Raw genomic sequence first — 21,974 nt, 5'->3', positions numbered from 1 at the left:
CTGCCCAAGGATGCCAACAATTTTATCACAGTGAAGGTCGAACACGAAATCTTACCGTAAAGATGGACTTACCAGTAACGGTCGAGCTGTCCGTGGGGGCCTGTACAACATGTTATGTGAACTCTACATTTTGTAAGATTTAAAATTTAACCATAGATAACCTTCAACCTTATGCAACAATTGCTTTAAAGTTTAAACAACCTTTCCTGCCCTTAGCTCAAAAGTTTTCCTCTAAAAACATCTTCAACAGAAATCTTATAGCTCAGGCAACTAGCTGTCATGTGCATGTCATCTACTCAGCAATAATAATCAGCTTTAAATAAACAAAAAAACAAAGTAAAAACTTCCAAACTTGAAAACACTTCTTAAATTAAACACTTCTAAATAAAATAAATGTAAATCCAGAATACTATACGAAATAAAGCAACAATATGCCATGTTCTCCACCATCTTCACCTCCTGCTTCCTTTTTCTTCCAAAAACCAGCTCACACCAACTCCAAGAAACCAAACCAAACACTCCTTTTTCTCTGTCTATATTTTTCTGCCCACTTCCCCAAAACCACCCCATATCACCACCCCAAAATGCCTATCCGCCGCCTCACCACCACCGCCACCCCCACCCCCACCATTTCTCTTTTCCTCCTGCTCCTGTTGCTCCTCCATCTCTGCCAACCATCCAAAGCAGATGATGCAGCAGTCATGTCAAAGCTTCTGGCAGCTCTGTCCCCAAACCCATCAGGCTGGGACTCCACAAAGCCATTCTGCAGATGGACAAACGTCAACTGTGACTCCACCAACAAGTTCGTCACCTCCATCAACTTAGACTCCCAATCCCTCTCTGGAACTCTTCCTCCAGAGCTTGGTCAACTTTCGTCTCTACAATCACTTTCTCTCCAGAAAAACTCCCTCTCTGGAGCTCTACCATCTTTCGCAAACCTGACCAGTTTGGAGTCTGTTTATCTTGATTTCAATTCTTTCAGCTCGGTTCCCTCGGATTTTCTTCTGGGCTGTTCAAACCTGCAAACTGTTAGTATCAGTGAGAACTATAACTTGGCTCCTTGGCAGATTCCGTTATACTTGACTGGTAGTAGTAATCTTCAAACATTTTACGCGAGTAATGCGAGTATTGTTGGTCGGATTCCTGATTTCTTTGATTCCTTCCCCAATCTGCAAAGCTTGAGATTGTCTTACAACAACATTACTGGGGGTTTGCCCAACAGTTTTGGTGGATCTGAGATTACCAATTTGTGGCTGAACAATCAGGGGTTGTCAGGTGGTATTGATGTACTCTCTTCCATGACACAGATATATCAAGTGTGGCTCCATGCCAATGCCTTTACTGGGCCGATCCCAGACTTGTCAAAATGTACAAATCTTTTCGATTTGCAGCTGAGGGACAACCAGTTAACTGGGGTTGTGCCGCCTTCGCTGATGAATTTGCCAAAACTGGCGAATATAACTTTGTCTAACAACAAATTGCAGGGGCCTGTGCCTCAGTTTCGCGATGGAGTTGACGTGAAACTGGGGAGTACTAATAGCTTCTGTGGGACGACTCCCGGGCCATGTGATCCGCAAGTTACAGCTCTTCTTGCTGTTGCTGGAGGTTTTGGGTATCCAATGTTGCTGGCTCAGTCTTGGCAAGGGAATAATTCTTGTGATCATTGGTCATTTGTCACTTGTGATCCACAGGGGAAAAATGTGACCATGGTCAGTCTTGGGAAGCAGCATTTGTCAGGTATTATTTCCCCGGCTTTCGCAAATTTGACTTCTTTGAGGAACTTGTATTTGAATGATAATAATCTTAATGGTACTGTTCCAGAAGTATTGACTACTTTACCTCAGCTTCAAACTATTGATGTTTCCAATAATAATTTAGCTGGTCCTAGACCCGTTTTTCCATCTACTGTGAAATTTGTGTATACCGGTAATTTGTTATTGGAGAAAAATCAAACTGCTGGTGGTAGTGGAAGTGGTGGTGGAACACCAGGGGGTGCACCAAGTTCTGGTGCTTCTGGTGGAAGTCCATCAGGGAGTGGGAGTTCGAAAGGATCATCAGTTTCGGCTGGTATGATTGCCGGAGTGGTTGTTGCGGTTATTGTTTTTGTTGGAGTTCTTTTGTTTGTGTCTTACAAATGTTATGCCAAGAAACGTGTTAAGAGTTTTGGGAGAGTTGCAGGCTCTGAGAAAGGGTCGGAAATGAGTAAGCCAAATGTAGTTGGTGGTTTGAATGGGTACGGTGGAGTCCCAAGTGAAATACAGAGCCAGAGCAGCAGTGATCACACCGAGATCCCTATTTTTGAAGGTGGAAATGTTTCAATTCCAATCCAAGTACTTCGTCAGGTGACGAACAATTTTAGTGAAGATAATGTTTTGGGCAAGGGAGGATTTGGAGTTGTTTATAAGGGGGAATTGCATGATGGGACCAAGATTGCTGTGAAGAGAATGGAATCTGGAGCAATGGGTACAAAAGGAATGAATGAGTTCCAATCAGAAATCGCTGTACTTACCAAAGTTAGGCACAGGCATTTGGTTGCTCTTTTAGGTTATTGTACTAATGGCAGTGAGAGGCTCTTGGTTTACGAGTATATGCCACAGGGAACTTTAGCCCAGCATTTGTTTGAATGGCAAGAGCTTGGCTATCCACCTCTTACTTGGAAGCAGAGGGTGACAATTGCACTAGATGTAGGAAGAGGCGTTGAGTATCTCCACAGCTTGGCACAACAAAGTTTTATTCATAGAGATTTGAAACCTTCTAACATACTTCTCGGGGATGACATGAGAGCCAAAGTTGCAGATTTTGGTTTAGTCAGAAATGCACCAACCGGGAATTACTCTGTTGAGACTAGGTTGGCTGGAACATTTGGATACCTAGCTCCTGAGTATGCTGGTACGTATTGCCTCATTTCCTTATATTTTCTGTACCATAGAACTGGTTAGTAAAACTGCATATTTTGCAACTATCGTTCATGTCAGATTGTGCTCGTCACTTAATTGGTTCTCTCATTTGATCTAGAATTTACAAGTTTACCGCATCTAGCACCAGTTATCCTTCAAGAACACTAGAACATGGACTTGAGTTTATCTTTTGATGTGGCATATGCCATTATAACATATGTAATTTGGACGTGGGAGATGAATAAAGATAGTAGACTTGCAATTGTAATTTAGATCTCCAAATCTGTTACCGGGGTTGTCTGTGGACATGTCTAATTTTGAAGCTGATCATGTTGGGCTTACGAAGTAATAATGCTAGAAAATAAGTGCTACAATAATTTATGTTTGTCGAAAAAGGTAAAAATAATGTGATTGAAAATCTCGGTGGGGTAGTAAATATTACATAGACATAATTAGCAAGCTATTAAAAATGTATGGTAAATTAATTAACATTGCTGTGCCATTTTTGGATTGTCGGTATTTTTTTGTGACCTACCAATCTCTGATGAGATGAATCAAAACATAACAGTTCAATTGAGTTTCTTAGTTATCAGATATGTCTCCTTGAAGCTCAACCCTATTTGCTTTTCGAAATGTCATCTGTTGTAATATGGCCTTGGATTTGCAAGTACGCATGATACATTTGCACCACATAGACGCAAATTTTTTTCTATTTTCGTTTCCTAATGTGGCTGTTAATTATTTGGTTGGATGCATTGTAAAAACTTTCCTTTTTCTTTCAACAGCTACTGGACGAGTGACAACAAAAGTAGATGTCTATGCATTTGGAGTCGTTCTCATGGAAATCATCACTGGCAGAAAAGCACTAGACGAGACCATGTCTGATGAGCGGTCTCATCTGGTAACATGGTTCCGCAGGGTCCTAATCAACAAAGACAACATCCGGAAGGCTATAGACTCAACTCTTGGTCCTGATGATGAGACTTATGAAAGCATTTGCAAAGTGGCCGAGTTGGCTGGACATTGCACTGCCCGTGAACCACATCAGAGACCCGACATGGGACACGCTGTGAATGTCCTTGGACCTCTTGTTGAACAATGGAAACCTGCTAAGAACGACGAAGAAGAAAGCTATGGCATTGACCTCCATATGAGCCTTCCTCAAGCCCTTCAAAGATGGCAAGCAGATGAAGGTACTTCAAGAATGTTTGATGACGTCTCATATAGTCAATCACAGTCAAGCATTCCCTCCAAACCTTTAGGATTTGCAGATACTTTCAGTTCAACTGATTGCAGATAACCCTTAAAGGAAGATCAGAGCATTTGATTATTATAAGCAAAGGAGGCCATGCTTCATCATAGGAGGGAGAAAAAGTCATTGAGGTCCACACGGTTGAGTCTTTTACCAGCCCCCATTCAAGGTCGCATTCATTCCATTTGTTTATTTTTTTCCTCTTAGATTTGTATCTCTTTATAGGGATGTTTTATGCTAATGATCCAATTGTAAGAAAAAAACTGCTATAGTTGACGTCGTGGTTCTTTGATTTCTTGAACTTTATAAGTATGAAATTGTTGAGCTTCTTGTGAGACGGTTTTATGTAAGAAAGGGAATAGGAGGGAAGAAAGAGAAAGAGTAGACAAATTGTATCAAATTCTTTTACTTAAATTCCAATGTAAATTTACTAAGCTCTACTGTTTTAAGTTACTTTCTTGGTCAATTCTCCATCTTCATTGTTCAAATCAATAATCTTTCTGTTCAAGGAGAATTCTAATGTTTGTCTGGATGGCCCGGTGCCTCGGATTCTGCACTGTTGCAACTTGACATTATTCAAAGAAATAAAGACACAGCAATGTGAATAAAGTAAGATCCGTAGATAGCATTAGCAACATGATTTAAACCTTTCTGGTGATGGTATTTTCTCTCCAAATTTACTTGTCGTACTATTTCTTTCTAGCAGAAAAAAATGTGATGGCTTCCACTTTCAGGACAGCACAACATATGGACAACGAGGACTGGATTCCGCCAGCAAAATATAATAATTATTGTGGGCCAAAAATTACCTTCCCAACTCAATAAATTTGCTGGATCAAAGTTGGCCAAGTTGCATGAAGAAGCATAATTTTCTTGTAGGGCACATGACCGATTTCTTGATTCTTGTTCTAAAAATACATAGCAATTTTTTTAATGAGTCGAACTTCAAAAAATTTGGTACACAATATTTAGCAGATTTTTTGAACAAGTCAAATTGGGATATACAAAGAACAAATATAATCCTCTTTGTATCTAAAATAAGGTCGGCTACTAAGGGAATTTAAGTTCCTTTCTAGGGTGTTGGTCAAGATTTGAATCCTGCTGCTAACATCAATTTTGGCCAAGGAACAATGGCAAGCAGGCACACCGCAGGAACAATAACAGGAGATACCAACCGGGGTTGGGCCAAGTGATAAGCAGTTTGGTTCCGCTTAAGCAGGTCTCGGATTCGAAACTTTGCGTACGCAGCCACCCTTGTTGGGAGACTCATCCACCACAGCCAGATGTACGACCCGGGTCGACCAACGAATTAGTCAGAGCAAAGCCCAAAATACCGTGGTAGAAAATAAAAAAATTAAAAAAAGGAGACGCCCCTTCTCCTGTCGTTCCCTTCTCCAAGATCCCTCCCTATAATAGAATAAGATTTAAAAAAAAAAAAAGACCCATCATTGGATTGATTGGTTGGTATTTCATCATTTATTTTGCTCAATTTGATGATGTTTTTAACATTCGATTTGGTGGATTAATTAGAAGGTGAACTTCAGTCATACCTCACATGGGACGAGATAGTGCAAATATAAAGGCGCATATTGAGGAAGATTGGAAAGGGACACCATCTATAGAAGATGACTTGTGTTTTTTGTGGTTGCACGTTTGTGGGACCTCTTCTTTCTCAATCTCAATCTTTTTGGACGGTCTGGGGTCAAGATGTTGTGGGGAAGTAACTTCCAACCCAAAGTTAGTACTATGATTATAATATCTCGAAAGGAACTTGACAAGGATTTAGGTTGAATTAATAATGCTGTTCAATACTAATGTATTGTTTCCTGAAAAGGCAATTTATGCTGGCATGGCCATGTGTTGGCAATTGATGTTATCAATTTATCTTCTCAAGCACTGGGATTGGCTCAAGATTAGCAGGCAAATGGGAGATAAAATCATGTTTAAGTAGAGAAGTAGGAAGTGTTGTTTTCTTTGTATCAGATTCAATAGTTGACTGGATAGTTTTGGAACTTTGAAGGCCCTACTAGGGTACTACTAAGTGTGGGTATAAGAAAGCAAATTTTTGAAGTAATAGATTTGTCAAAACATTTATTTTTATTCAAGAGTGGAGGGCCTCGTTGGAACTTAGAAATTAATGTGGTAAAGAAGATAGAAGCTAATTACCAATTTCTTGAGTTTGATTAAAGAAATTAAAGGAAAAGAAAATAATCGATTATAAAAGAATATCAGGTTGCTTTTTTAATCTTGATGCCACCATAGCATTTCAAGTGTCTTTCTTGGATCTATAGATAAAAGAGAAAAGAAAAAGGTCCAAACAGTTGTTTTCGTATTTATGCTATATGTATATTCAAATATTCGTAATTTTACTTGAAAATTAAAATTTAATTAATTGAACTCTAAATTCAAGATTCCAGATTACCTTTATTAGTCAGAACATATTCATTATTATTGTGCATAAAGTCGATCACAAATATTGCTTTTTAAAATACCATTCTTCTCTTTAAAGAATTGGAAGTCCCATAATTCTCAGAAACTGATGGATTTAGTGAAAAATTCAAGATAACTTGACTTTGCTGATTATACATGTCTCGGGAATCATACATTGCTTATAGAAATTCTTATAGTTCGCTTACTAACATAACTCTTACATGAACAGCGGATTCTCTCACATCAATAACGAGATTTGATTACTCTCTTAGTTGTTATTGTTGTAGTAGTATTACATTTGTTTGTCTTTGCATTTATGGAGGGCATCAATTGTTTTTCTTTTCTTTTTTTTCTCAAAAAACTTATTAATTTTTGTTGTTCCTTTAATATGGTTGGTATTAAATTTCTTGCAATTTACTTCAGGTCCCTTAAGTTATGGATGGACAAATATTATTATAATAAGCTACTATTGAGCTCCATAACCATAATACTATTGACATTTAAACATTTTACTAACCAACTTAGTTATTTAATGGGAAAAATTATGTTTGAAGAGGCGATCTGAAGTAATGTGCAGTCCAAAGTACACATGAAAATACATAAAACTAGCTCATGTCTTTTAGTTATTCATTTATTTTTTTTTTAATTTTTTTTCCTAATAGAAAAAGGGTGAAATCTAAGAAGCACATTTCTTTTATGTTCTTGGCATTACACATCTTTTTGGGGCAAAATCTGTTCAATCTATTGCTAGAAAGAGGGGCTTGACTGTGCATATACCTCTGCCTACTGGGAAGTCAAGACAGCTTTGAATCTTTTGATGTTCTCTACTCTACTTTTTCTTGGGTTATGCACATATACTTTTGTAACTTTCTTGCTAATTAGGCTGTGCCTTTTTTTTTTTTAACCTTCCTCGCTACACCTTTTCACCCCAATTGTCAGGTGCAAGATTCGAATCCTGAATAGAAAAAGAAATTGCTATTTAAGCAATTTATCACTAACAAATAGTCCTTAGTTTGACCTTTTCAATACTTATTTTGAACTTTTAGTGTGTACATACATATATATATATATATATATATATATACATATATATAATTCTTATATCAAGACTGCAATTGAAATTGGAAAATTACTTGTCAACTTATACCAACTAAAAAGTTATGATTGGACATGCTTTGGGCAGCTGATATGCTAACATGTATTATTTCCATTCCCCAACAACTACTCTATGTTTACCGGGAAACAAGGCAAACAAGTTTTCACCGTTTTCAACGCCTAACTTGGTCCGTTTATTATTATTATTATTTTCCAACCGATAACAACTTCTTGGTCCGTTTATGAGTCCAATTTACTTTGAAGTAAAAAATAACCAAAAAGTTTGGTCAATCAAATGTGAACGTAATACCAATTAACTCAGAACGGCCTAAAATGACCTTTTATTTTTCATTTTACATTTTTTGGGTAAAGGTTTATTGTATTTTTATTCTGTTCAAATAATTTACTTTTGCATGAGAATTTAGAAATATGTTTCACAACTATTCCTTAAAAATATATCTTCATTATCTTTTCTTGTTATCCGTAGTTTGTCATAAATTTTTCAAGTTTTTCACTGTCACAATTTTGAAGGGATTGGTGGTCAAATAATGAAATCTTTTAATTACATCGAGAATCATGTTAAGCCAGAGCCTAATATTCTAATTAAGATTTAATCACATTCTTTCTACAAATTAATATGGTTGCAGACTTACCATCAACTACACCTTCAATCAGTTGCTTTGTTTACAAAATATAAAAAGAAAACCAATAATTTGTAGTGAAAATGAGTGAATAAATTTAGAATATCTCCAGATTAAAGCCGTGTATAACCTCTCCATTATAATTTTACTTGAACTATATAAAAATTATTTTATGCCATCGCATTAATTTCGTTTTATTTTCAACTTATTTATGTTTTCAGCCAACTTTTAGTTTCACAGCTTTTATTGTAATTCTAAATTCTTATATTCTCTCTGAATATTTTTTATGAATAGCTTTACATATATAACTAGATCAAGCCAGTACTTTTGGATTTGACTCCAGCTCACAAAATTGTTAATTGATACTTGCTTAATCATATCAGTTGATTAACATGTGGGGCAGTTGGGGAATATCTTGTAACCAAAATCTTCATTATTCAGTGAGAATGAAGATGATGAGGTAACCTGATCACCATAAAGAAAAATGCTGATCATTGCCATTGCAAACTTTTTGCTAAATCAGCAAAGTCCTCCATGAGAACTGCCTTGATTCAAGGGGTTAGTTAAGTTAGTACCTAATAAAATAATCAAACTACATGAAAACTGCTTAATAATAGGATGGGATGTCTGCCAAGATTTTTTTTTTTTTTTTTTTTGCTTTTTATTTGACTATATTTCTAATACTAACAAACAATCAGTGTTGTGCACTCTGCTCCCTCCTTTTTTTTTTTTTTTTTGATAGGAAGTGTCAAAAATATTATTAATCTGAGATAATGTCTGTAGCAAGTGCGATAACAATAAAATCTGGAAAGTCCCACCATATACAACCATTAGAAATAGAACAAGCATATTTAGCAAAACAATGTGCGACATTGTTCAACTACGATATTTAGCACGTTCTCTGCTCCCTCCTTACTTCTTAAATCTCATCCTTCTTCTACTAGAAAAAAAAAATCATTCTAAAGGGAAAACAAAGTGTAATTTCTTTTATGTGTTTTTCTTAGCTACCCCTCTATGATACATAATAAGCTCATAGGGTAAATACACACTTATAAAATAGAATTCTATTCCAAAAGTTCAATTAAAAGAGTTATAAATCTATTATAAAAATTTTATTATATTGTTAAGTAGTTAATCCTGTTTATTTCATGTGATGAATTTCAATGTTCAGATAAATATCCAAATTTTTTCACAATATTGCACGAGGGGCAATCTGAAAATTTTATGACTTTTTATGGTACGTGCATAATTTTAAGAATTTCAAGGTCCATTTATTTGTTGTTGGAAGGGAAAAATTGGAAGCTGTTTCATGAACTTTGCAATGGGGCAATTTCCATATACTCAACTTGATACAACTCCACAATTTAGCAAATCGAAATGAAAATAAAAAGCTACATGATTTCACAGCAAAAAATAGCACAAAAATATTCATGATTTAGAACAAAATCACCCACACACCTGTTGACCAAAAAAAAAAAAAAAGAGTCATTCCAAGCTCAGTTATATGTTTTCTTTGGTTATCTTCACATTGCACCATGAAAAAACATTAATTTGTTCTAAAGTCTTCAATTACACTAAAAACCACAAGAAAGACTCAAGTGACTATTTGTCCAACAAAACTGATAATTACACTGCAGTAGCAAGTGCAGTTTCCTAACTAGACTCACAATTTTTTTTTTTTGCAAAATGAAGACATTCCTCCAACTGTGGACTGGCACAAGTGCAGATTTGATCACTTAAACTCTTCCACCACATATAACATAAACCTTTGCAGCCCAACCTTTGCTCGTTGCCTTCATCCTATCAATCATACCCTGAAAATCAGTTGTCACAAAACATAGTCCTACTACTTAAAGAAAGGCCAACAGCTCAGAATCCTAATAAATTCAAGATTTCAGATGTTTCTGTAGCCCATCTACTTTCTTTGTTATTTGTGAAAACAAACAAATTCATGTAACCAATTCAACAAACGAATTCTTTCCTCATGCTTGGATGCTAACAAATTGAACATACCATTCTGTCTCTTTCAATTTCTTGAGACCCTGGCCACCTATAAGAACAATAACCAATTGTGGTTACAAGGTTTGCAGTACATGGTAAAGAAAATGCAAGAAGCAGAAAATGGTAATTGTTATCAGGCAATCAACTAGGAAGAAGGTACCTAGGCCATACTGGAATCATTTGATCACCATGAGAACCTGTATCCCCAGAACTTTATCCAATCTACCATCTGCGTTGATGATATTCAAATGAGAAAGAAAATGAAAGGTGAAATGCAGATATTTTAACAGGTGATATGGAAATTGGAATCTTACAGGATGTAGTGAACTTCAAAGTTGAGTTAGATCAACTCTTTCATCATCAATCAGTATGGTGGGAATGTGAGATATCTTCAACCGCTCAGACTTGGAGCAACTTTCTTGTAACAAAGGACAATCAGCAATCGACAGAAACCTTAGTTTGGTGAGACGTCGCATAGCTGCCATAGGAGGCAGATACCGAAGCTTTTCACAATCAATCAGGTGTAGTCTTTCTAGAGAGCCAAGGTTTCCCAACCAGTCAGGTAAAGTTTCAACTGATCCAAACTTAGCAATTCTCAGTAGTGTAATGGCAGTCAGGTACTGATGCTGTTCTGGCAGCGAGTTTGAATGAGGCCATCCAACAATTGTGAGGGCTCGGACAGATGAGGAAGCCAGTGCCGATAACAATTCAGCTTCCAGCCTCAAGTCTGGGAAGGGACCTATACTCAACACCCTCAAGCAAGATAAGGGACTAAGTCCTTTGGGTATAGTGGTCAGTTTGGGACAAAAAGATAAGACTAACGTCACCAGAGACGGTGTTTGTTGCAAATCAATTGGAAATGACTCAAAGTTGGAGCACCTCTTCACCGCCAGACGATTAAGAGATGTACGAGAGTGTAACATTTCAGCTGGTAGGCTGTTCAACCCGGTGCAATCAACAATTCCCAATTCTCGGAGGAATTTGAGGCCCTGCTGTCCTGAAGGAATTGCAATTGACTTGATATTTGGACATTGCATCACATTTAGTATTTCTAAAGCCTGTAGCTGATGCAGATCTTCTGGCAGCTCGCTTAGCTTCTCGCAGTTGACAATCTCCAATTTTTTCAGAGAAGTTCCGCAGCCCTGTATGTCAATCAAGTTGGGGCAGTCCTCCAATGTTAGGCACTCTAAGTTCTGTTTGGTCAGCACATCTCGAACACAAGTAAGCTCCGGCATTCCTTTGATCCAGAGGTCATTGAGAGTGGTTGCATTGCTGCAGATCTGTTTTATGGGCAAAAGCTGGTCCATCTTCTCGATTGTCAATCCCTTCAGCATTGGGAAATTACTTGGAGCTGTGGTCAATTTGGGGCACATCTTAATATTCAAGTCCTCAAGACTAGGAAAGGACACTCGCAGTCCTTCATTACCATCTCCTGTTGGTGTTGCTTCTACTCCCAAGTCCCAACCACTCCATTAGGTTTGGCATATTTACTAGCTTGAGAGTTTTAAGAGCCGGAAACAAATTGCTTGACCATTCACCACTACCTCTACTGCTTCTTGATCCACAGTAATCATCGGCAATGCCATAGAATGATGGTCCAATGCATTTTAAGTTCTCCAAGCCTTTCAACTCGAGAAATTGAAGAGATGGCAACAGTCCAAGGGCGGGGACTTCAGTGCACATTTTGCAATATCTTAATCTCAGCTTTACCAACTTGTTTAGTCTTGTTGATGATGATGCATCCATGCTATTCATGCATACTGCCATGTTCATTAACCATTGTGGAAATCGGCCACCATTGTAATTTCTAATGCGTAAACTATGCAGATTTGGATGGGGTTGGAGGCCTTCCAACACATTTTCATCATTGTCATCTTCTCGATTTCCACTACCCCATTGGAATCCCAAGTCATCCACATAAGGCTTTTTCAGTAAATCAGCCTGCTGAGCTCCTTCTTGCCATTTACCAGTTCTAGATTGCGAATCTGAATGCGGCCTCTAAGATTTTTTAAGCAGCCCAGCTCCCCAATTGTGCGGCCTTTACCCTTTCCGACATTGAAGAACTGTAGTGTTTGAAGGGAAGTCAATTGTCCCATCCCTTTAGGCATTTGGAGTTCACTGTCAAAAGTAAAAAAGCTGAGATGTCTTAAGTTAATCAAATTTCTCATCCCCTTTGGAAGCTCCATACCAATTCTCTGGTCACCAGATTCAAGAATTATCAGTGTTTGCAAATTATAAAGCTTGCAAATGGACTCTGGCAATGCTCTTATTCTAGAGTATGAAATTTCAAGCAACCTCAAATGAATCAGCTTGCTAATTGAGCTTGGTAGCACCTCACTAGTCACCGCAAGCAACCTCAGAATGCGCAAGTACCTAAATTTTGCAAGGATGTCACCAGGCATGACACTCTTAAGCCAATCTAACGTACTTACTGACGTGAATTTGTCGTTCAAGTTTACTTCTGCTTCTACCCCAGATGAATTTAATACTAGGTACCTGGACTGGTAATGGTCCTCCCTTGCGCTGTCAGATCTTGAAACTGATCGTGCAAGATCAAAGACGAAATCATGCATTTTGCCAAATCTGACATCGACATCCAAACAGTTTTCATAGTCTATTACTTCTTCCAACAATGAACTTTCTAATAAAATGTGGTAATGGCTGTTGCCTATATCCTCTAATTCATCATCATCACTTGCTTGAAGAAAACCTTCTGCCATCCAGAGTTGGATTAGCAGTTGCTTATCCAGAACAAAATCTTTTTCAAAATTTGATAAGTATGCAAAACACTTCTTAACGGATGCAGTTGGCAAATGATCAAAGCTCAACCTAAGTAGCTGCATGATACTATTTTCATTCTGACTCAAGTGCAGAAGTCCACTCTCTATAATTGGTAGCCACCCTTCTTTTCTCTTGATACGTAGTAAACCTCCAATTACACATGCAGCCAGAGGTAGACCTTGACATCTTTTCGTGATGTTATTTCTTAGCTCTTCCAATTCTTTTGGTACTTCTCCACCTGCAAATGCTTTTTCTTTGAATATGGACCAACAATCATCATCTGATAATATGTCCAATCCATAAGTAGGATGCGTAGCCACAATCGATGCCACTTTTAGCTTACGCGTAGTGACAAGGATCCAGTTTCCCATTGTGTTGGTAATTCCCACCAAGGATTGGAAAAAATCATCCTAGAGTTGAGATCTCTCATCCCAAATGTCATCAAGCACAAGAAGATATTTCTTTTCTTCTAGTTCTTTCCGAATATCTTGAGCTATAACGTCCCTGCTTTGAGTTTTAACTTTCTGCTTTGTTAATGATTCCAAGATCAGTTTGAATAGCCTAGTAACTTCGAAATTCTCAGACACACAAATCCACATCTTTTTATCAAAATGTCCACGAATTTTTGGATCATTGTACACTAACTGAGCCAAAGTTGTTTTCCCCAACCCCCCCATGCCTGTTATGGGAACAACAGAAACAACTTTTTCAGATGAGCTCAACAATGTCTCCACCATTCTGGATGCATCATTGGCCCTTCCAAAAACATTTTGACGAACGATAGAGTCAGTCTCCCGACTAGTAGCAGGGAGAGGAAGAGGAGCCAACTGGCACCACCTCCCATGATCATCTGGGACCGGAGCCCAAAGCCAGTAGCTTCTTGATTGATCATTTTCAATTTCAGGTTAACATTCTTAACCTTAGAAGCCATTCTCCAACGCAAAGTAATACCACAAGAGACCGGAAGAAACATACCTTTCCCTTCAGTTGTCTCCTGATAAATTCATAGTTGAGCTCATCCAACACATTATCAGCATCAAAAGCCACTCCTTCAAGCCTCTTCAGCCACAGATTCACAGCCTGATCGTGTCCTTGCGTTTCCTCTGCATCAGCTACCACTGCTCGAATCATGGCAAGAGATTCCTTCATGCTCTCCAACTCCTCCTTGAACCCAAAAGCCCTTCCAATGCCATCTGTGGCAAGTGAAAGTGTCTTCTGCAACATGATCTGAATGGTAACACCAATAAGAGCGTCAGCCATTTTCCTTGATTTAGAATTTAGTTTTCAGAGGATATACGTTTGCAGAGCTCGCAGGAATTGGTGGTGGATGACAATAAGAGTTTCGGAGTACTTCTTTGCTTGTTTAAGCATCAAAAACATATTCATCTTTAGTAAAAAAAGTAAAAGAAGATAATTATGTTAGCTATTCACTTTTTAGTGCTTTTTTCTCCCACTAAATTTGCTTAATTTGATTCTCACTTTATTCCTTGCCTCGGTACGGGAGCCTTGTAAATTCAACAAAGAAATCATGCATGACGTTAAACAAGTAAATCCCAGCGTTGGTGCGATTGCAAGTTAGCTCAATTAATAAATCGACCACTTCTTCCATAAAAATCATATGTTCAAATTTTATTGTCGAAAACTGCGGTTAGTAAGCAATTTGTAAAAATCCGATCAAATTCATTCAAACTTTCTTACTGCGAAAGAAAAAAAAAAAAGTAACCTCACATTTGCGACTAAAAACTAACTAAATCAATTAACAAAGATCTTAACTTTCCCATTTAATGTGACAAAATATCAAATTCTTTTATCATGGTATCAGAGTTAGCCATGCATTACTATTATCCATCGATACACATGAGGCATGACCCAGACTGTGGGTACTATTGGGCTTGGCTTCACAACAACAGTGCTTCGATTTACTTGGTCCAAAATTTGGCTATATTCATGAGATTAAACTCGTATCCCGTGTGAGAGTGAAAAAAGGCTAACTAAACTTAATTGTTGCGTCTTCTAAATCCTGTCTACTTGATCTGTTTAACGCGAGTCATGTGTGAAAACGAAGACCAACTAAACTAATCAATGAAGATACACCTTCATAAAGACTAATTCAACTAAGAGGAATATTAATCAGATGATCCAGAAATCCTTTGTTCGAGTTCCTCTTCTCTTACCTTATGTGTTTGAATTTTACTGTCGATATGAGGATTGAATTAGTGGGCAAATTTTAATATTCCATGTAAAAAAACCTATGTTCCTAAAGATATTCACTGGTGGTGATTAGAGTCAAATCCGCTCTTTTTTTTTTGTTTTGTTTAAATAAAATATCATAATTTCATTAAATCTACACTACTGAAATAGATGAATGTGGTTAATTGGTTTCGAGATCGATGGAATTTCAAGTTCTTTTATGCTTTTGTTTGGATTGAGAAATTTGATGAATGATCAAAATTTATCAAAATTGCTTTAGTTGTTTGAATTGCTTAATAGGTATTCGAGTTTATAATATATCAATTATTAAAATATATTTTAAATACAAGAATAATTTGTAATCAACAAATCTAAATACCTCCTAAATAATATAAACAACCAAAGGTACTTCAAATCCTTGGTCAAATCCCTCGATCCAAAGGCAGCAACGGTCAATGTTTGCCCTGTATTACCAAAAAAAAAGAGTTAGCTTTGTATTATGGTCCGTCCATGCTCATGACTCGGATTCTGGGTATAGTTCTTGACTCGTTGGAATTGTCTTCCAGATATATTCAACCCGAGTTATGTATGAGACTAAAGACTAACTAAACCAATTTATAAGTCGTCTAAATTCAGTCTATTTGATCTATTCAGTATGAGTCTCATGTGAAAGTAATGACCAACTTAACTAATTCATAAAGATACATGTGAGTAAGACTAATTCAATTGGTAGGGATATTAATCGGATGATGCTAAAGTCATTGGCTCGAATTTCAATCTCTTGACCTTCTACCTTATAAGGTTTAGAGTCTCACTTAAACCAAATAAGAAAAATAAATCAACTAAACCAATTTATAAAGATCTCGGGCATTTCCATTATCCAATCCATGCCACTAGATCTGTTCACCTCAATTCACGTTTAAGAAACTAAACTAATTAATTAATATTAACTTATAAAAATGTCGGACCTCTTTAATACATGAAGTAAACAACAATTACAATTTAATCGTGATAAACACTAATTGGGATAATAAATAGAGAGACAATAATTAGAAGATTGTGAATTGCCACTTTCATTGCTGTCTTGGTGTTGGTAGACGGAGCTTTTTTATTCTTGAAATTGTTAATTCCATTTGGGTCAAGGGACATGATTCCTATTCCAAATTTCCATTTCCGATGTAGAAATCGAATACTGCCTTGTTTGGATCGTGATTTTTTATAGAAAAATTTTTACATTTTTCATAAACATATTTTTTAATCACCTTTTTATTTCACATACATCAAATTGTAACAGTATGTTTTTCTACAAATGGATTACGAATGTAGTGGAAGTGGGTTAAAATTCAGCAATGTTTAAATTTCATCAAATCAACCTTATGCACGTGTGTCTGCTTTCTAGGTCAAGGGCCTATCAAGTTGATTTTTTTGCACAGTGGATATAATTGTACAATTTTTAAAGTAAACTTGCACGTTTTAGTGTAACCATACTTTTTTTTTTATATGAATTTAGTTGTATAAGTTGACAAACTCACATTTATATGGGCTCAAGACGTAGAGGTCTTGAGTTTCCTTCCCGGCTTCTCAAGTTCCACCCTTTCTCTATTGAAGAAAAGATAAAATAAAAAAACCCACATTTGTATGAAAGTTATACAAGTTTATTCTAAATATTGTAAGAATTACATAACTAACAGAATTGCACAATGATTCAACTTGAGAGTCTCCAATACTATTTTCTGTAGAACAATGTGCCATTTTGACAGAACAAAATGCATGAGTACTTTTTGATGTCCAATTACAAGTAATAAATGGATTGAATGTCAGTAAAAAAAGAAAAAAAAAAGATTTTCAATACCATTAGAGCATAGTTCAAAGTTCACAACAAGGTTACAAATATAATGTTCACTGAAATATCTTTCATTTGATACCAAGTTTATTTGGTTAGTGTGGAGCGGAATTGGTTTATCTAGTGAAGTTTTGAGAGACAATTTTTTTGATTACACAGAAACAAATTTGTAAGAAAATAATAAAACTTGTACTCTCCACATGTTACAAAAATACAATTCCCAAAATACAAGTAGTATACCTTGTAACTTTTTAGCATTAGGTAAGTTTTCAATTATACCTAGTTTACAATGTTCTAATTTCAGTTTACAATATCTTCACCTTAAAAAGAAAAAAAAAACCCATCTTCACCTTGGACCATCAATCAACATTAATCTCTTCTAACATCTTCAATTACACCACAAACAACACAACTTAGCGATACACAATGCAGTAGCTAATACAGTTTCCTAACTTGATTCACAAAAGAAATAGGTTCACAAACTATTGCAAAATGAAGATATTACTCCAACATAACTGTGGACTAAATGTGCATATTTGATCAATCAAAATCTACCACAGTTCCTTGTCCGCCACATATAACATAACTACATTGCAGACCAACCTTTGCCTCTTGCCTTGATCCTGTCAACTGAAACCTGATAATCAGCAATAGAAGGCATATCAGTGCTTAATTAGTGGAGGCCAACAGCTCGTAATCCTAATAAATTCAAGGCAAATTTCAGATTTTGTAGAGTATCTTCTTCTTCTTCTTCGTTATTTGTGATATTGAACAAGTTGTAACCAATTGATAAAAGTTGTGAAGAACAAGCTGAATCTTTGCAAATGATGGGGTGCATACAAATTAAACGTACCATTCTGTCTCTTCATTTTCTTGAGACCCTGGCCACCTATACGAATTACTGCAGCGAAAAATCCAGAAAGTGAAAACCAGAGATATTATCAGCTAGAAAGGAAGTAGATAGGCCGTACTGGAGATTTGATCAACATAACAACCTTCTTCCATCATTTTATCCATTGTACTACCTGCAACCATTAGATTCAAAGGAGAAAGAAAATGAGAGATACAGTAGCAGATAAGTTAAACTAGACAGGTGATAGAAAATGAGTGGAACCTTACAGGATGTAATATAATACTTCAAAGTTGGATTACATCAACTCTTCATCATCAATTAATATAGTGGGAATATGAGAAATCTTGAACCGCTCAGAGTTGCTGCATAGTTCCTGTAGCAGAGGACAACCCGAAATTGACAGAAAACTTAATTTGGTGAGACGTCGCATAGCAGCCATAGAAGGCAAATTTTGAAGCTTTTCACAATCAATCAGGTGTAGTCTTTCTAGAGAGCCAAGGTTTCCCAACCAATCAGGTAAAGCTTCTACTGATCCAAAGTTGAGTATACTTAATTTTGTAATGTTAGTCAGGTACTGAAGCTCTTCTGGCAGAGAATTTGAATGAGGCCATCCAACTATTGCAAGAGTGCGGACAGATGAGGAAGCCACGGCTGATAACAATTCGAATTCCTGGCTTGAATCTGGGAATGGACCAATAAACAGCACTCTTAAGCAAGAAAAGCGACCGAGTCCTTCCGGTATAGTGGTCAATTTGGGACAACCGGATAGCACTAGGACCACTAGAGAAGGTGTTTGCTGCAAATCAATTGGAAATGAGACAAGATTGGGGCATCTTCTCACAACCAGAGTACAAAGAGATGTACGAGAGTGTAGCATTTCAGCTGGCAGACTATTCAGCCCACTGCAATCAACAAATCTCAGTTCTTGGAGGGATGTGAGGCCATGCTCTCCTGAAGGAATCGCGATTGACTTGATATTTGGGCACTGCATAATACAAAGTGTTTGTAGAGCCTGTAGTTGATGTAGATTCTCCGGCAACTCCCTTAGATTCTCGCAGTTCATGATCCTTAATTCTCTAAGAGAAGTTCCACAGCCATGTATGTCATTTAAATAGGGACACTCTTCCAATCTTAGCCATGCTAAGTCCTGTTTGTTGAGCACGTCTTGAATGCAAGTAAGCTCCGGCATTCCTTTGATCCAGAGGTCTGTGAGAATGGTTGCGTTGCTGCAAATCTGTTTTACTGGCAAAAGCTGGTCCATCCTCTCGATTTTCAATCTCTTCAGGCTTGGAAAATTACCTGGAGCTGTGGTCAGTTTGGGGCACATCATAATCATCAAATCTTCAAGGCTAGGAAAGAACACTTCTAGCCCTTCATCACCACCTCCTCTGGATGTAGCTTCTGCTCCCCTCCATTGTACTAGATTTGGCATATTTGCTAACTCAAGAGTTTTAAGAGCTGGAAACAATTTGCTTGACCCTTGACTACTGCTTCTGTTGCTGCTTGATCCACTGGAATCATCAGCAATGCAATAGAATGAAGTTCCAATGCATCTTAAGTTCTCTAATCCATTCAACTCAAGAACTTGAAGAGATGGCAACTGTCCAAGGGCAGGGACTTCTGTGCATAGTTTGCAGTTTATTAATCTCAGCTTTACCAATTTGTCGAGTCTTGTTATTGATGATCCGTCTGTAGTCTTCATGTATATTGCCATGTTCATTAACCAACGTGGAAATTTCCCACCATTGTAGTTACTAATGTGTAAACTTTGCAAATTTGGATGGGGCTGGAGGCCTTTCAAGACATGTTCATCATCATAACCACCTTCTGCATTAACACTACACCATTCAAATCCCAAGTGACGCATTTTTGGCTTTTGCAGTAAATCTGCCTGCAGAGCTCCCTCTTTACCATTTACCAGTTCTAGATTACGAATCTGAAGGCGGCCTCGGAGGTTTTTTAAGCATGCCAGCTCCTCAAGTGTACGGCCATTGTCTTTTCCTACATTGAAGAACTGTAGAGTTTGAAGGCAGGTTAACTGCCTCATCCCTTTTGGCATTTGGAATTGACCATCAGAAGCAAAAAAGTGGAGATGTCTCAAATTAACCAACTTTCTCATCCCTTTTGGAAGCTGCTTAAGAGTTCTCTTGTCAGGATATTCATCAAATGTAAGTGTTTGCAAATTATAAAGCTTGCAAATGGACTCAGGCAGAGCTTCTATTCTAGAGTATGAAAGGTCAAGAAATCGTAAATGGATCAGCTTGCCGATTGAGCTTGGCAGCACCTCACTAGTCACCCAAGACAACTTCAGCACATGCAAGTACCTAAAGTTTGATAAAATGTCGCCTGATATGTGACTCTCAAGCAAAATTAATGAACTAACTGATGTTGATATGTCATTCAACTTCATCTGTGTTTCTTCTCCAAATGAATGCAATACTAGATATCTGGATTGGCAGTTCTCACCCCTTATGCTGTCAGATCCTGACAATGATCGTGCAAGATCATACACGAAGTCATGCATTTTGGCATATCTGGCATTCACATCAAGATAGGGGTCATACATCCTTACTTCTTGCAACAATGAACTCTCTAACAGGATGTGGTAATGGTTGTTGCCTATGTCCTCTAATAACTCATTATGACTTGCTTGAAGAAAACCTTCTGCCATCCAGAGTTGGATTAGATGTTGCTTGTTTACAAGAAAATCTTTGTCAAGAATCGAGCAGTATGCAAAACACTTCTTGATGGATGCAGTTGGTAAATGATCGAAGCTCAACTTTAGTAGTTGCATGACAGTATTTTCATTCTCACTTAAGTGCAAAAGCCCGCTCTCTATGATTGGGAGCCACTCTTCTTTTCTTTTGATACGTAACAAACCTCCAATTACATTTGCAGCCAGAGGTAGACCTTGACATCTTTTCGTGATTTCAGTTCTTACTTCTTCCAATTCTTTTGGTACTTCTCCACCTCCAAATGCTTTTTCTATCAGTATTGACCAGCAATCATCATCCGATAATATTTCCAATCTATAGGTAGGATGTGTAGCCACGATTGATGCCACATTTAGCTTACGCGTTGTTACAAGAATCCAGTTTCCTTGTGTGTTGGTAATTCCCACCAAACATTGAAAAAAGTCGTCCCAGAGTTGAGATCTCTCATCCCACATGTCATCAAGCACAATAAGATATCTCTTCCATTTAAGTTCTTTCCGAACATCCTGAACTATAACATCCCTGCTTTCAGTTTTAACTTTTCTCTTTGTCAATGATTCTAAAACCAGTTTAAAAAGCCTAGTAACTTCAAATTTCTCAGAGACACAAATCCAAATCTTAGTATCAAAATGTCCATCAATTCCTGGATCATTGTATGCTAACTGAGCCAAAGTTGTTTTCCCCAACCCCCCCATGCCAGATATGGGAATAACAGAAACAACTTTTGCAGAAGAGCTCAACAATGTCTCCACTAGGTTTGATGCATCATTGGATCTTCCAACAACAATTTGACGAATTATAGAGTCAGTCTCCCGACTTATAGCAGGGAGAGGAAGGGGAGCTATATTTGCACCACCTCCCATCAGCTGGGACCTGAGTCCAAAGTCAATAGCTTCTTGGTTGATAATTTTCAACTTCTGGTTAACATTCTTAACCTTAGAAGCCATTCTCCAATGCAAAGCAGTATCACAAAAGAATGAAAAGAAGCACACCTTTTCCTGCAGTTGTTTCCGAATAAATTCATAGTTCAGCTCATCCAACACATTATCAGCATCAAAAGCCACTCCTTCAAGCCTCTTCAACCACAGTTTCACAGCCTGATCGTGTCCTTGCTTTTCCTCTGCATCAGCTATGACCGCTCGGATCATTGCAGCAGATTCTCTCAAGTTCTTCAAATCCTCCTTGAGTCCAAAAGCCATCCCAATCCCATCTGCGGCGAGGGGGAGCATCTTCTGCAGAATAATCTGAATGGTAGCACCAATAAGAGCGTCAGCCAT

General features: G+C 37.4%; 4 protein-coding genes across 4 annotated transcripts; 1 reads left to right on the top strand and 3 right to left on the bottom strand.

The window, feature by feature from the left end:
• The first annotated feature begins 592 nt into the window (after positions 1 to 592).
• Positions 593 to 4,583, top strand: LOC113764655 (receptor-like kinase TMK4). Its single transcript, XM_027308624.1, has 2 exons — positions 593 to 2,889; positions 3,683 to 4,583. Exons 1-2 carry the CDS (start codon positions 702 to 704, stop codon positions 4,195 to 4,197), a joined length of 2,703 nt encoding a protein of 900 aa, XP_027164425.1. The 5' UTR covers positions 593 to 701; the 3' UTR covers positions 4,198 to 4,583.
• A 7,155-nt stretch (positions 4,584 to 11,738) lies between these two features.
• On the bottom strand, positions 11,739 to 13,468 carry LOC113766041 (putative disease resistance RPP13-like protein 1). The gene is made up of 2 exons (XM_027310269.1): positions 12,361 to 13,468; positions 11,739 to 12,268 (listed from the first exon to the last, which is right to left on the bottom strand). Exons 1-2 carry the CDS (start codon positions 13,466 to 13,468, stop codon positions 11,739 to 11,741), a joined length of 1,638 nt encoding a protein of 545 aa, XP_027166070.1.
• A 39-nt stretch (positions 13,469 to 13,507) lies between these two features.
• Positions 13,508 to 14,357, bottom strand: LOC113766040 (putative disease resistance protein RGA4). Its single transcript, XM_027310268.1, has 2 exons — positions 14,073 to 14,357; positions 13,508 to 13,924 (listed from the first exon to the last, which is right to left on the bottom strand). Exons 1-2 carry the CDS (start codon positions 14,355 to 14,357, stop codon positions 13,508 to 13,510), a joined length of 702 nt encoding a protein of 233 aa, XP_027166069.1.
• Positions 14,358 to 17,670: 3,313 nt separating this feature from the next.
• On the bottom strand, positions 17,671 to 21,974 carry LOC113766038 (putative disease resistance protein RGA3). Its single transcript, XM_027310267.1, has 3 exons — positions 18,283 to 21,974; positions 17,984 to 18,031; positions 17,671 to 17,767 (listed from the first exon to the last, which is right to left on the bottom strand). The coding sequence occupies exons 1-3, from the start codon at positions 21,972 to 21,974 to the stop codon at positions 17,671 to 17,673; spliced, it is 3,837 nt and encodes a 1,278-aa protein (XP_027166068.1).

The sequence above is a fragment of the Coffea eugenioides genome, chromosome 3 (genome assembly GCF_003713205.1).
Source record: "Coffea eugenioides isolate CCC68of chromosome 3, Ceug_1.0, whole genome shotgun sequence".
Taxonomy (NCBI): domain Eukaryota; kingdom Viridiplantae; phylum Streptophyta; class Magnoliopsida; order Gentianales; family Rubiaceae; genus Coffea; species Coffea eugenioides.
This window is presented reverse-complemented; position numbering and strand designations above follow the sequence as displayed.

Bases quoted from the DNA above. Each gene is read 5' to 3' on its own strand.
- LOC113764655 (XM_027308624.1), top strand. From the start codon at position 702: ATGTCAAAGCTTCTGGCAGCTCTGTCCCCAAACCCATCAGGCTGGGAC. The intron at 2,890-3,682 runs GTACGTATTGCC...TTCTTTCAACAG, and splicing joins CCTAGCTCCTGAGTATGCTG to CTACTGGACGAGTGACAACA.
- LOC113766041 (XM_027310269.1), bottom strand. From the start codon at position 13,468: ATGGGAAACTGGATCCTTGTCACTACGCGTAAGCTAAAAGTGGCATCG. The intron at 12,269-12,360 runs GTAAAGGCCGCA...AATGGCAAGAAG, and splicing joins GTTCTTCAATGTCGGAAAGG to GAGCTCAGCAGGCTGATTTA.
- LOC113766040 (XM_027310268.1), bottom strand. From the start codon at position 14,357: ATGGCTGACGCTCTTATTGGTGTTACCATTCAGATCATGTTGCAGAAG. The intron at 13,925-14,072 runs GTATGTTTCTTC...AGGTGGTGCCAG, and splicing joins GGAGACAACTGAAGGGAAAG to TTGGCTCCTCTTCCTCTCCC.
- LOC113766038 (XM_027310267.1), bottom strand. From the start codon at position 21,974: ATGGCTGACGCTCTTATTGGTGCTACCATTCAGATTATTCTGCAGAAG. The intron at 18,032-18,282 runs GTAATCCAACTT...TTTTCGCTGCAG, and splicing joins ATTGATGATGAAGAGTTGAT to TAATTCGTATAGGTGGCCAG. The intron at 17,768-17,983 runs GTACGTTTAATT...GCTGATTATCAG, and splicing joins GAAAATGAAGAGACAGAATG to GTTTCAGTTGACAGGATCAA.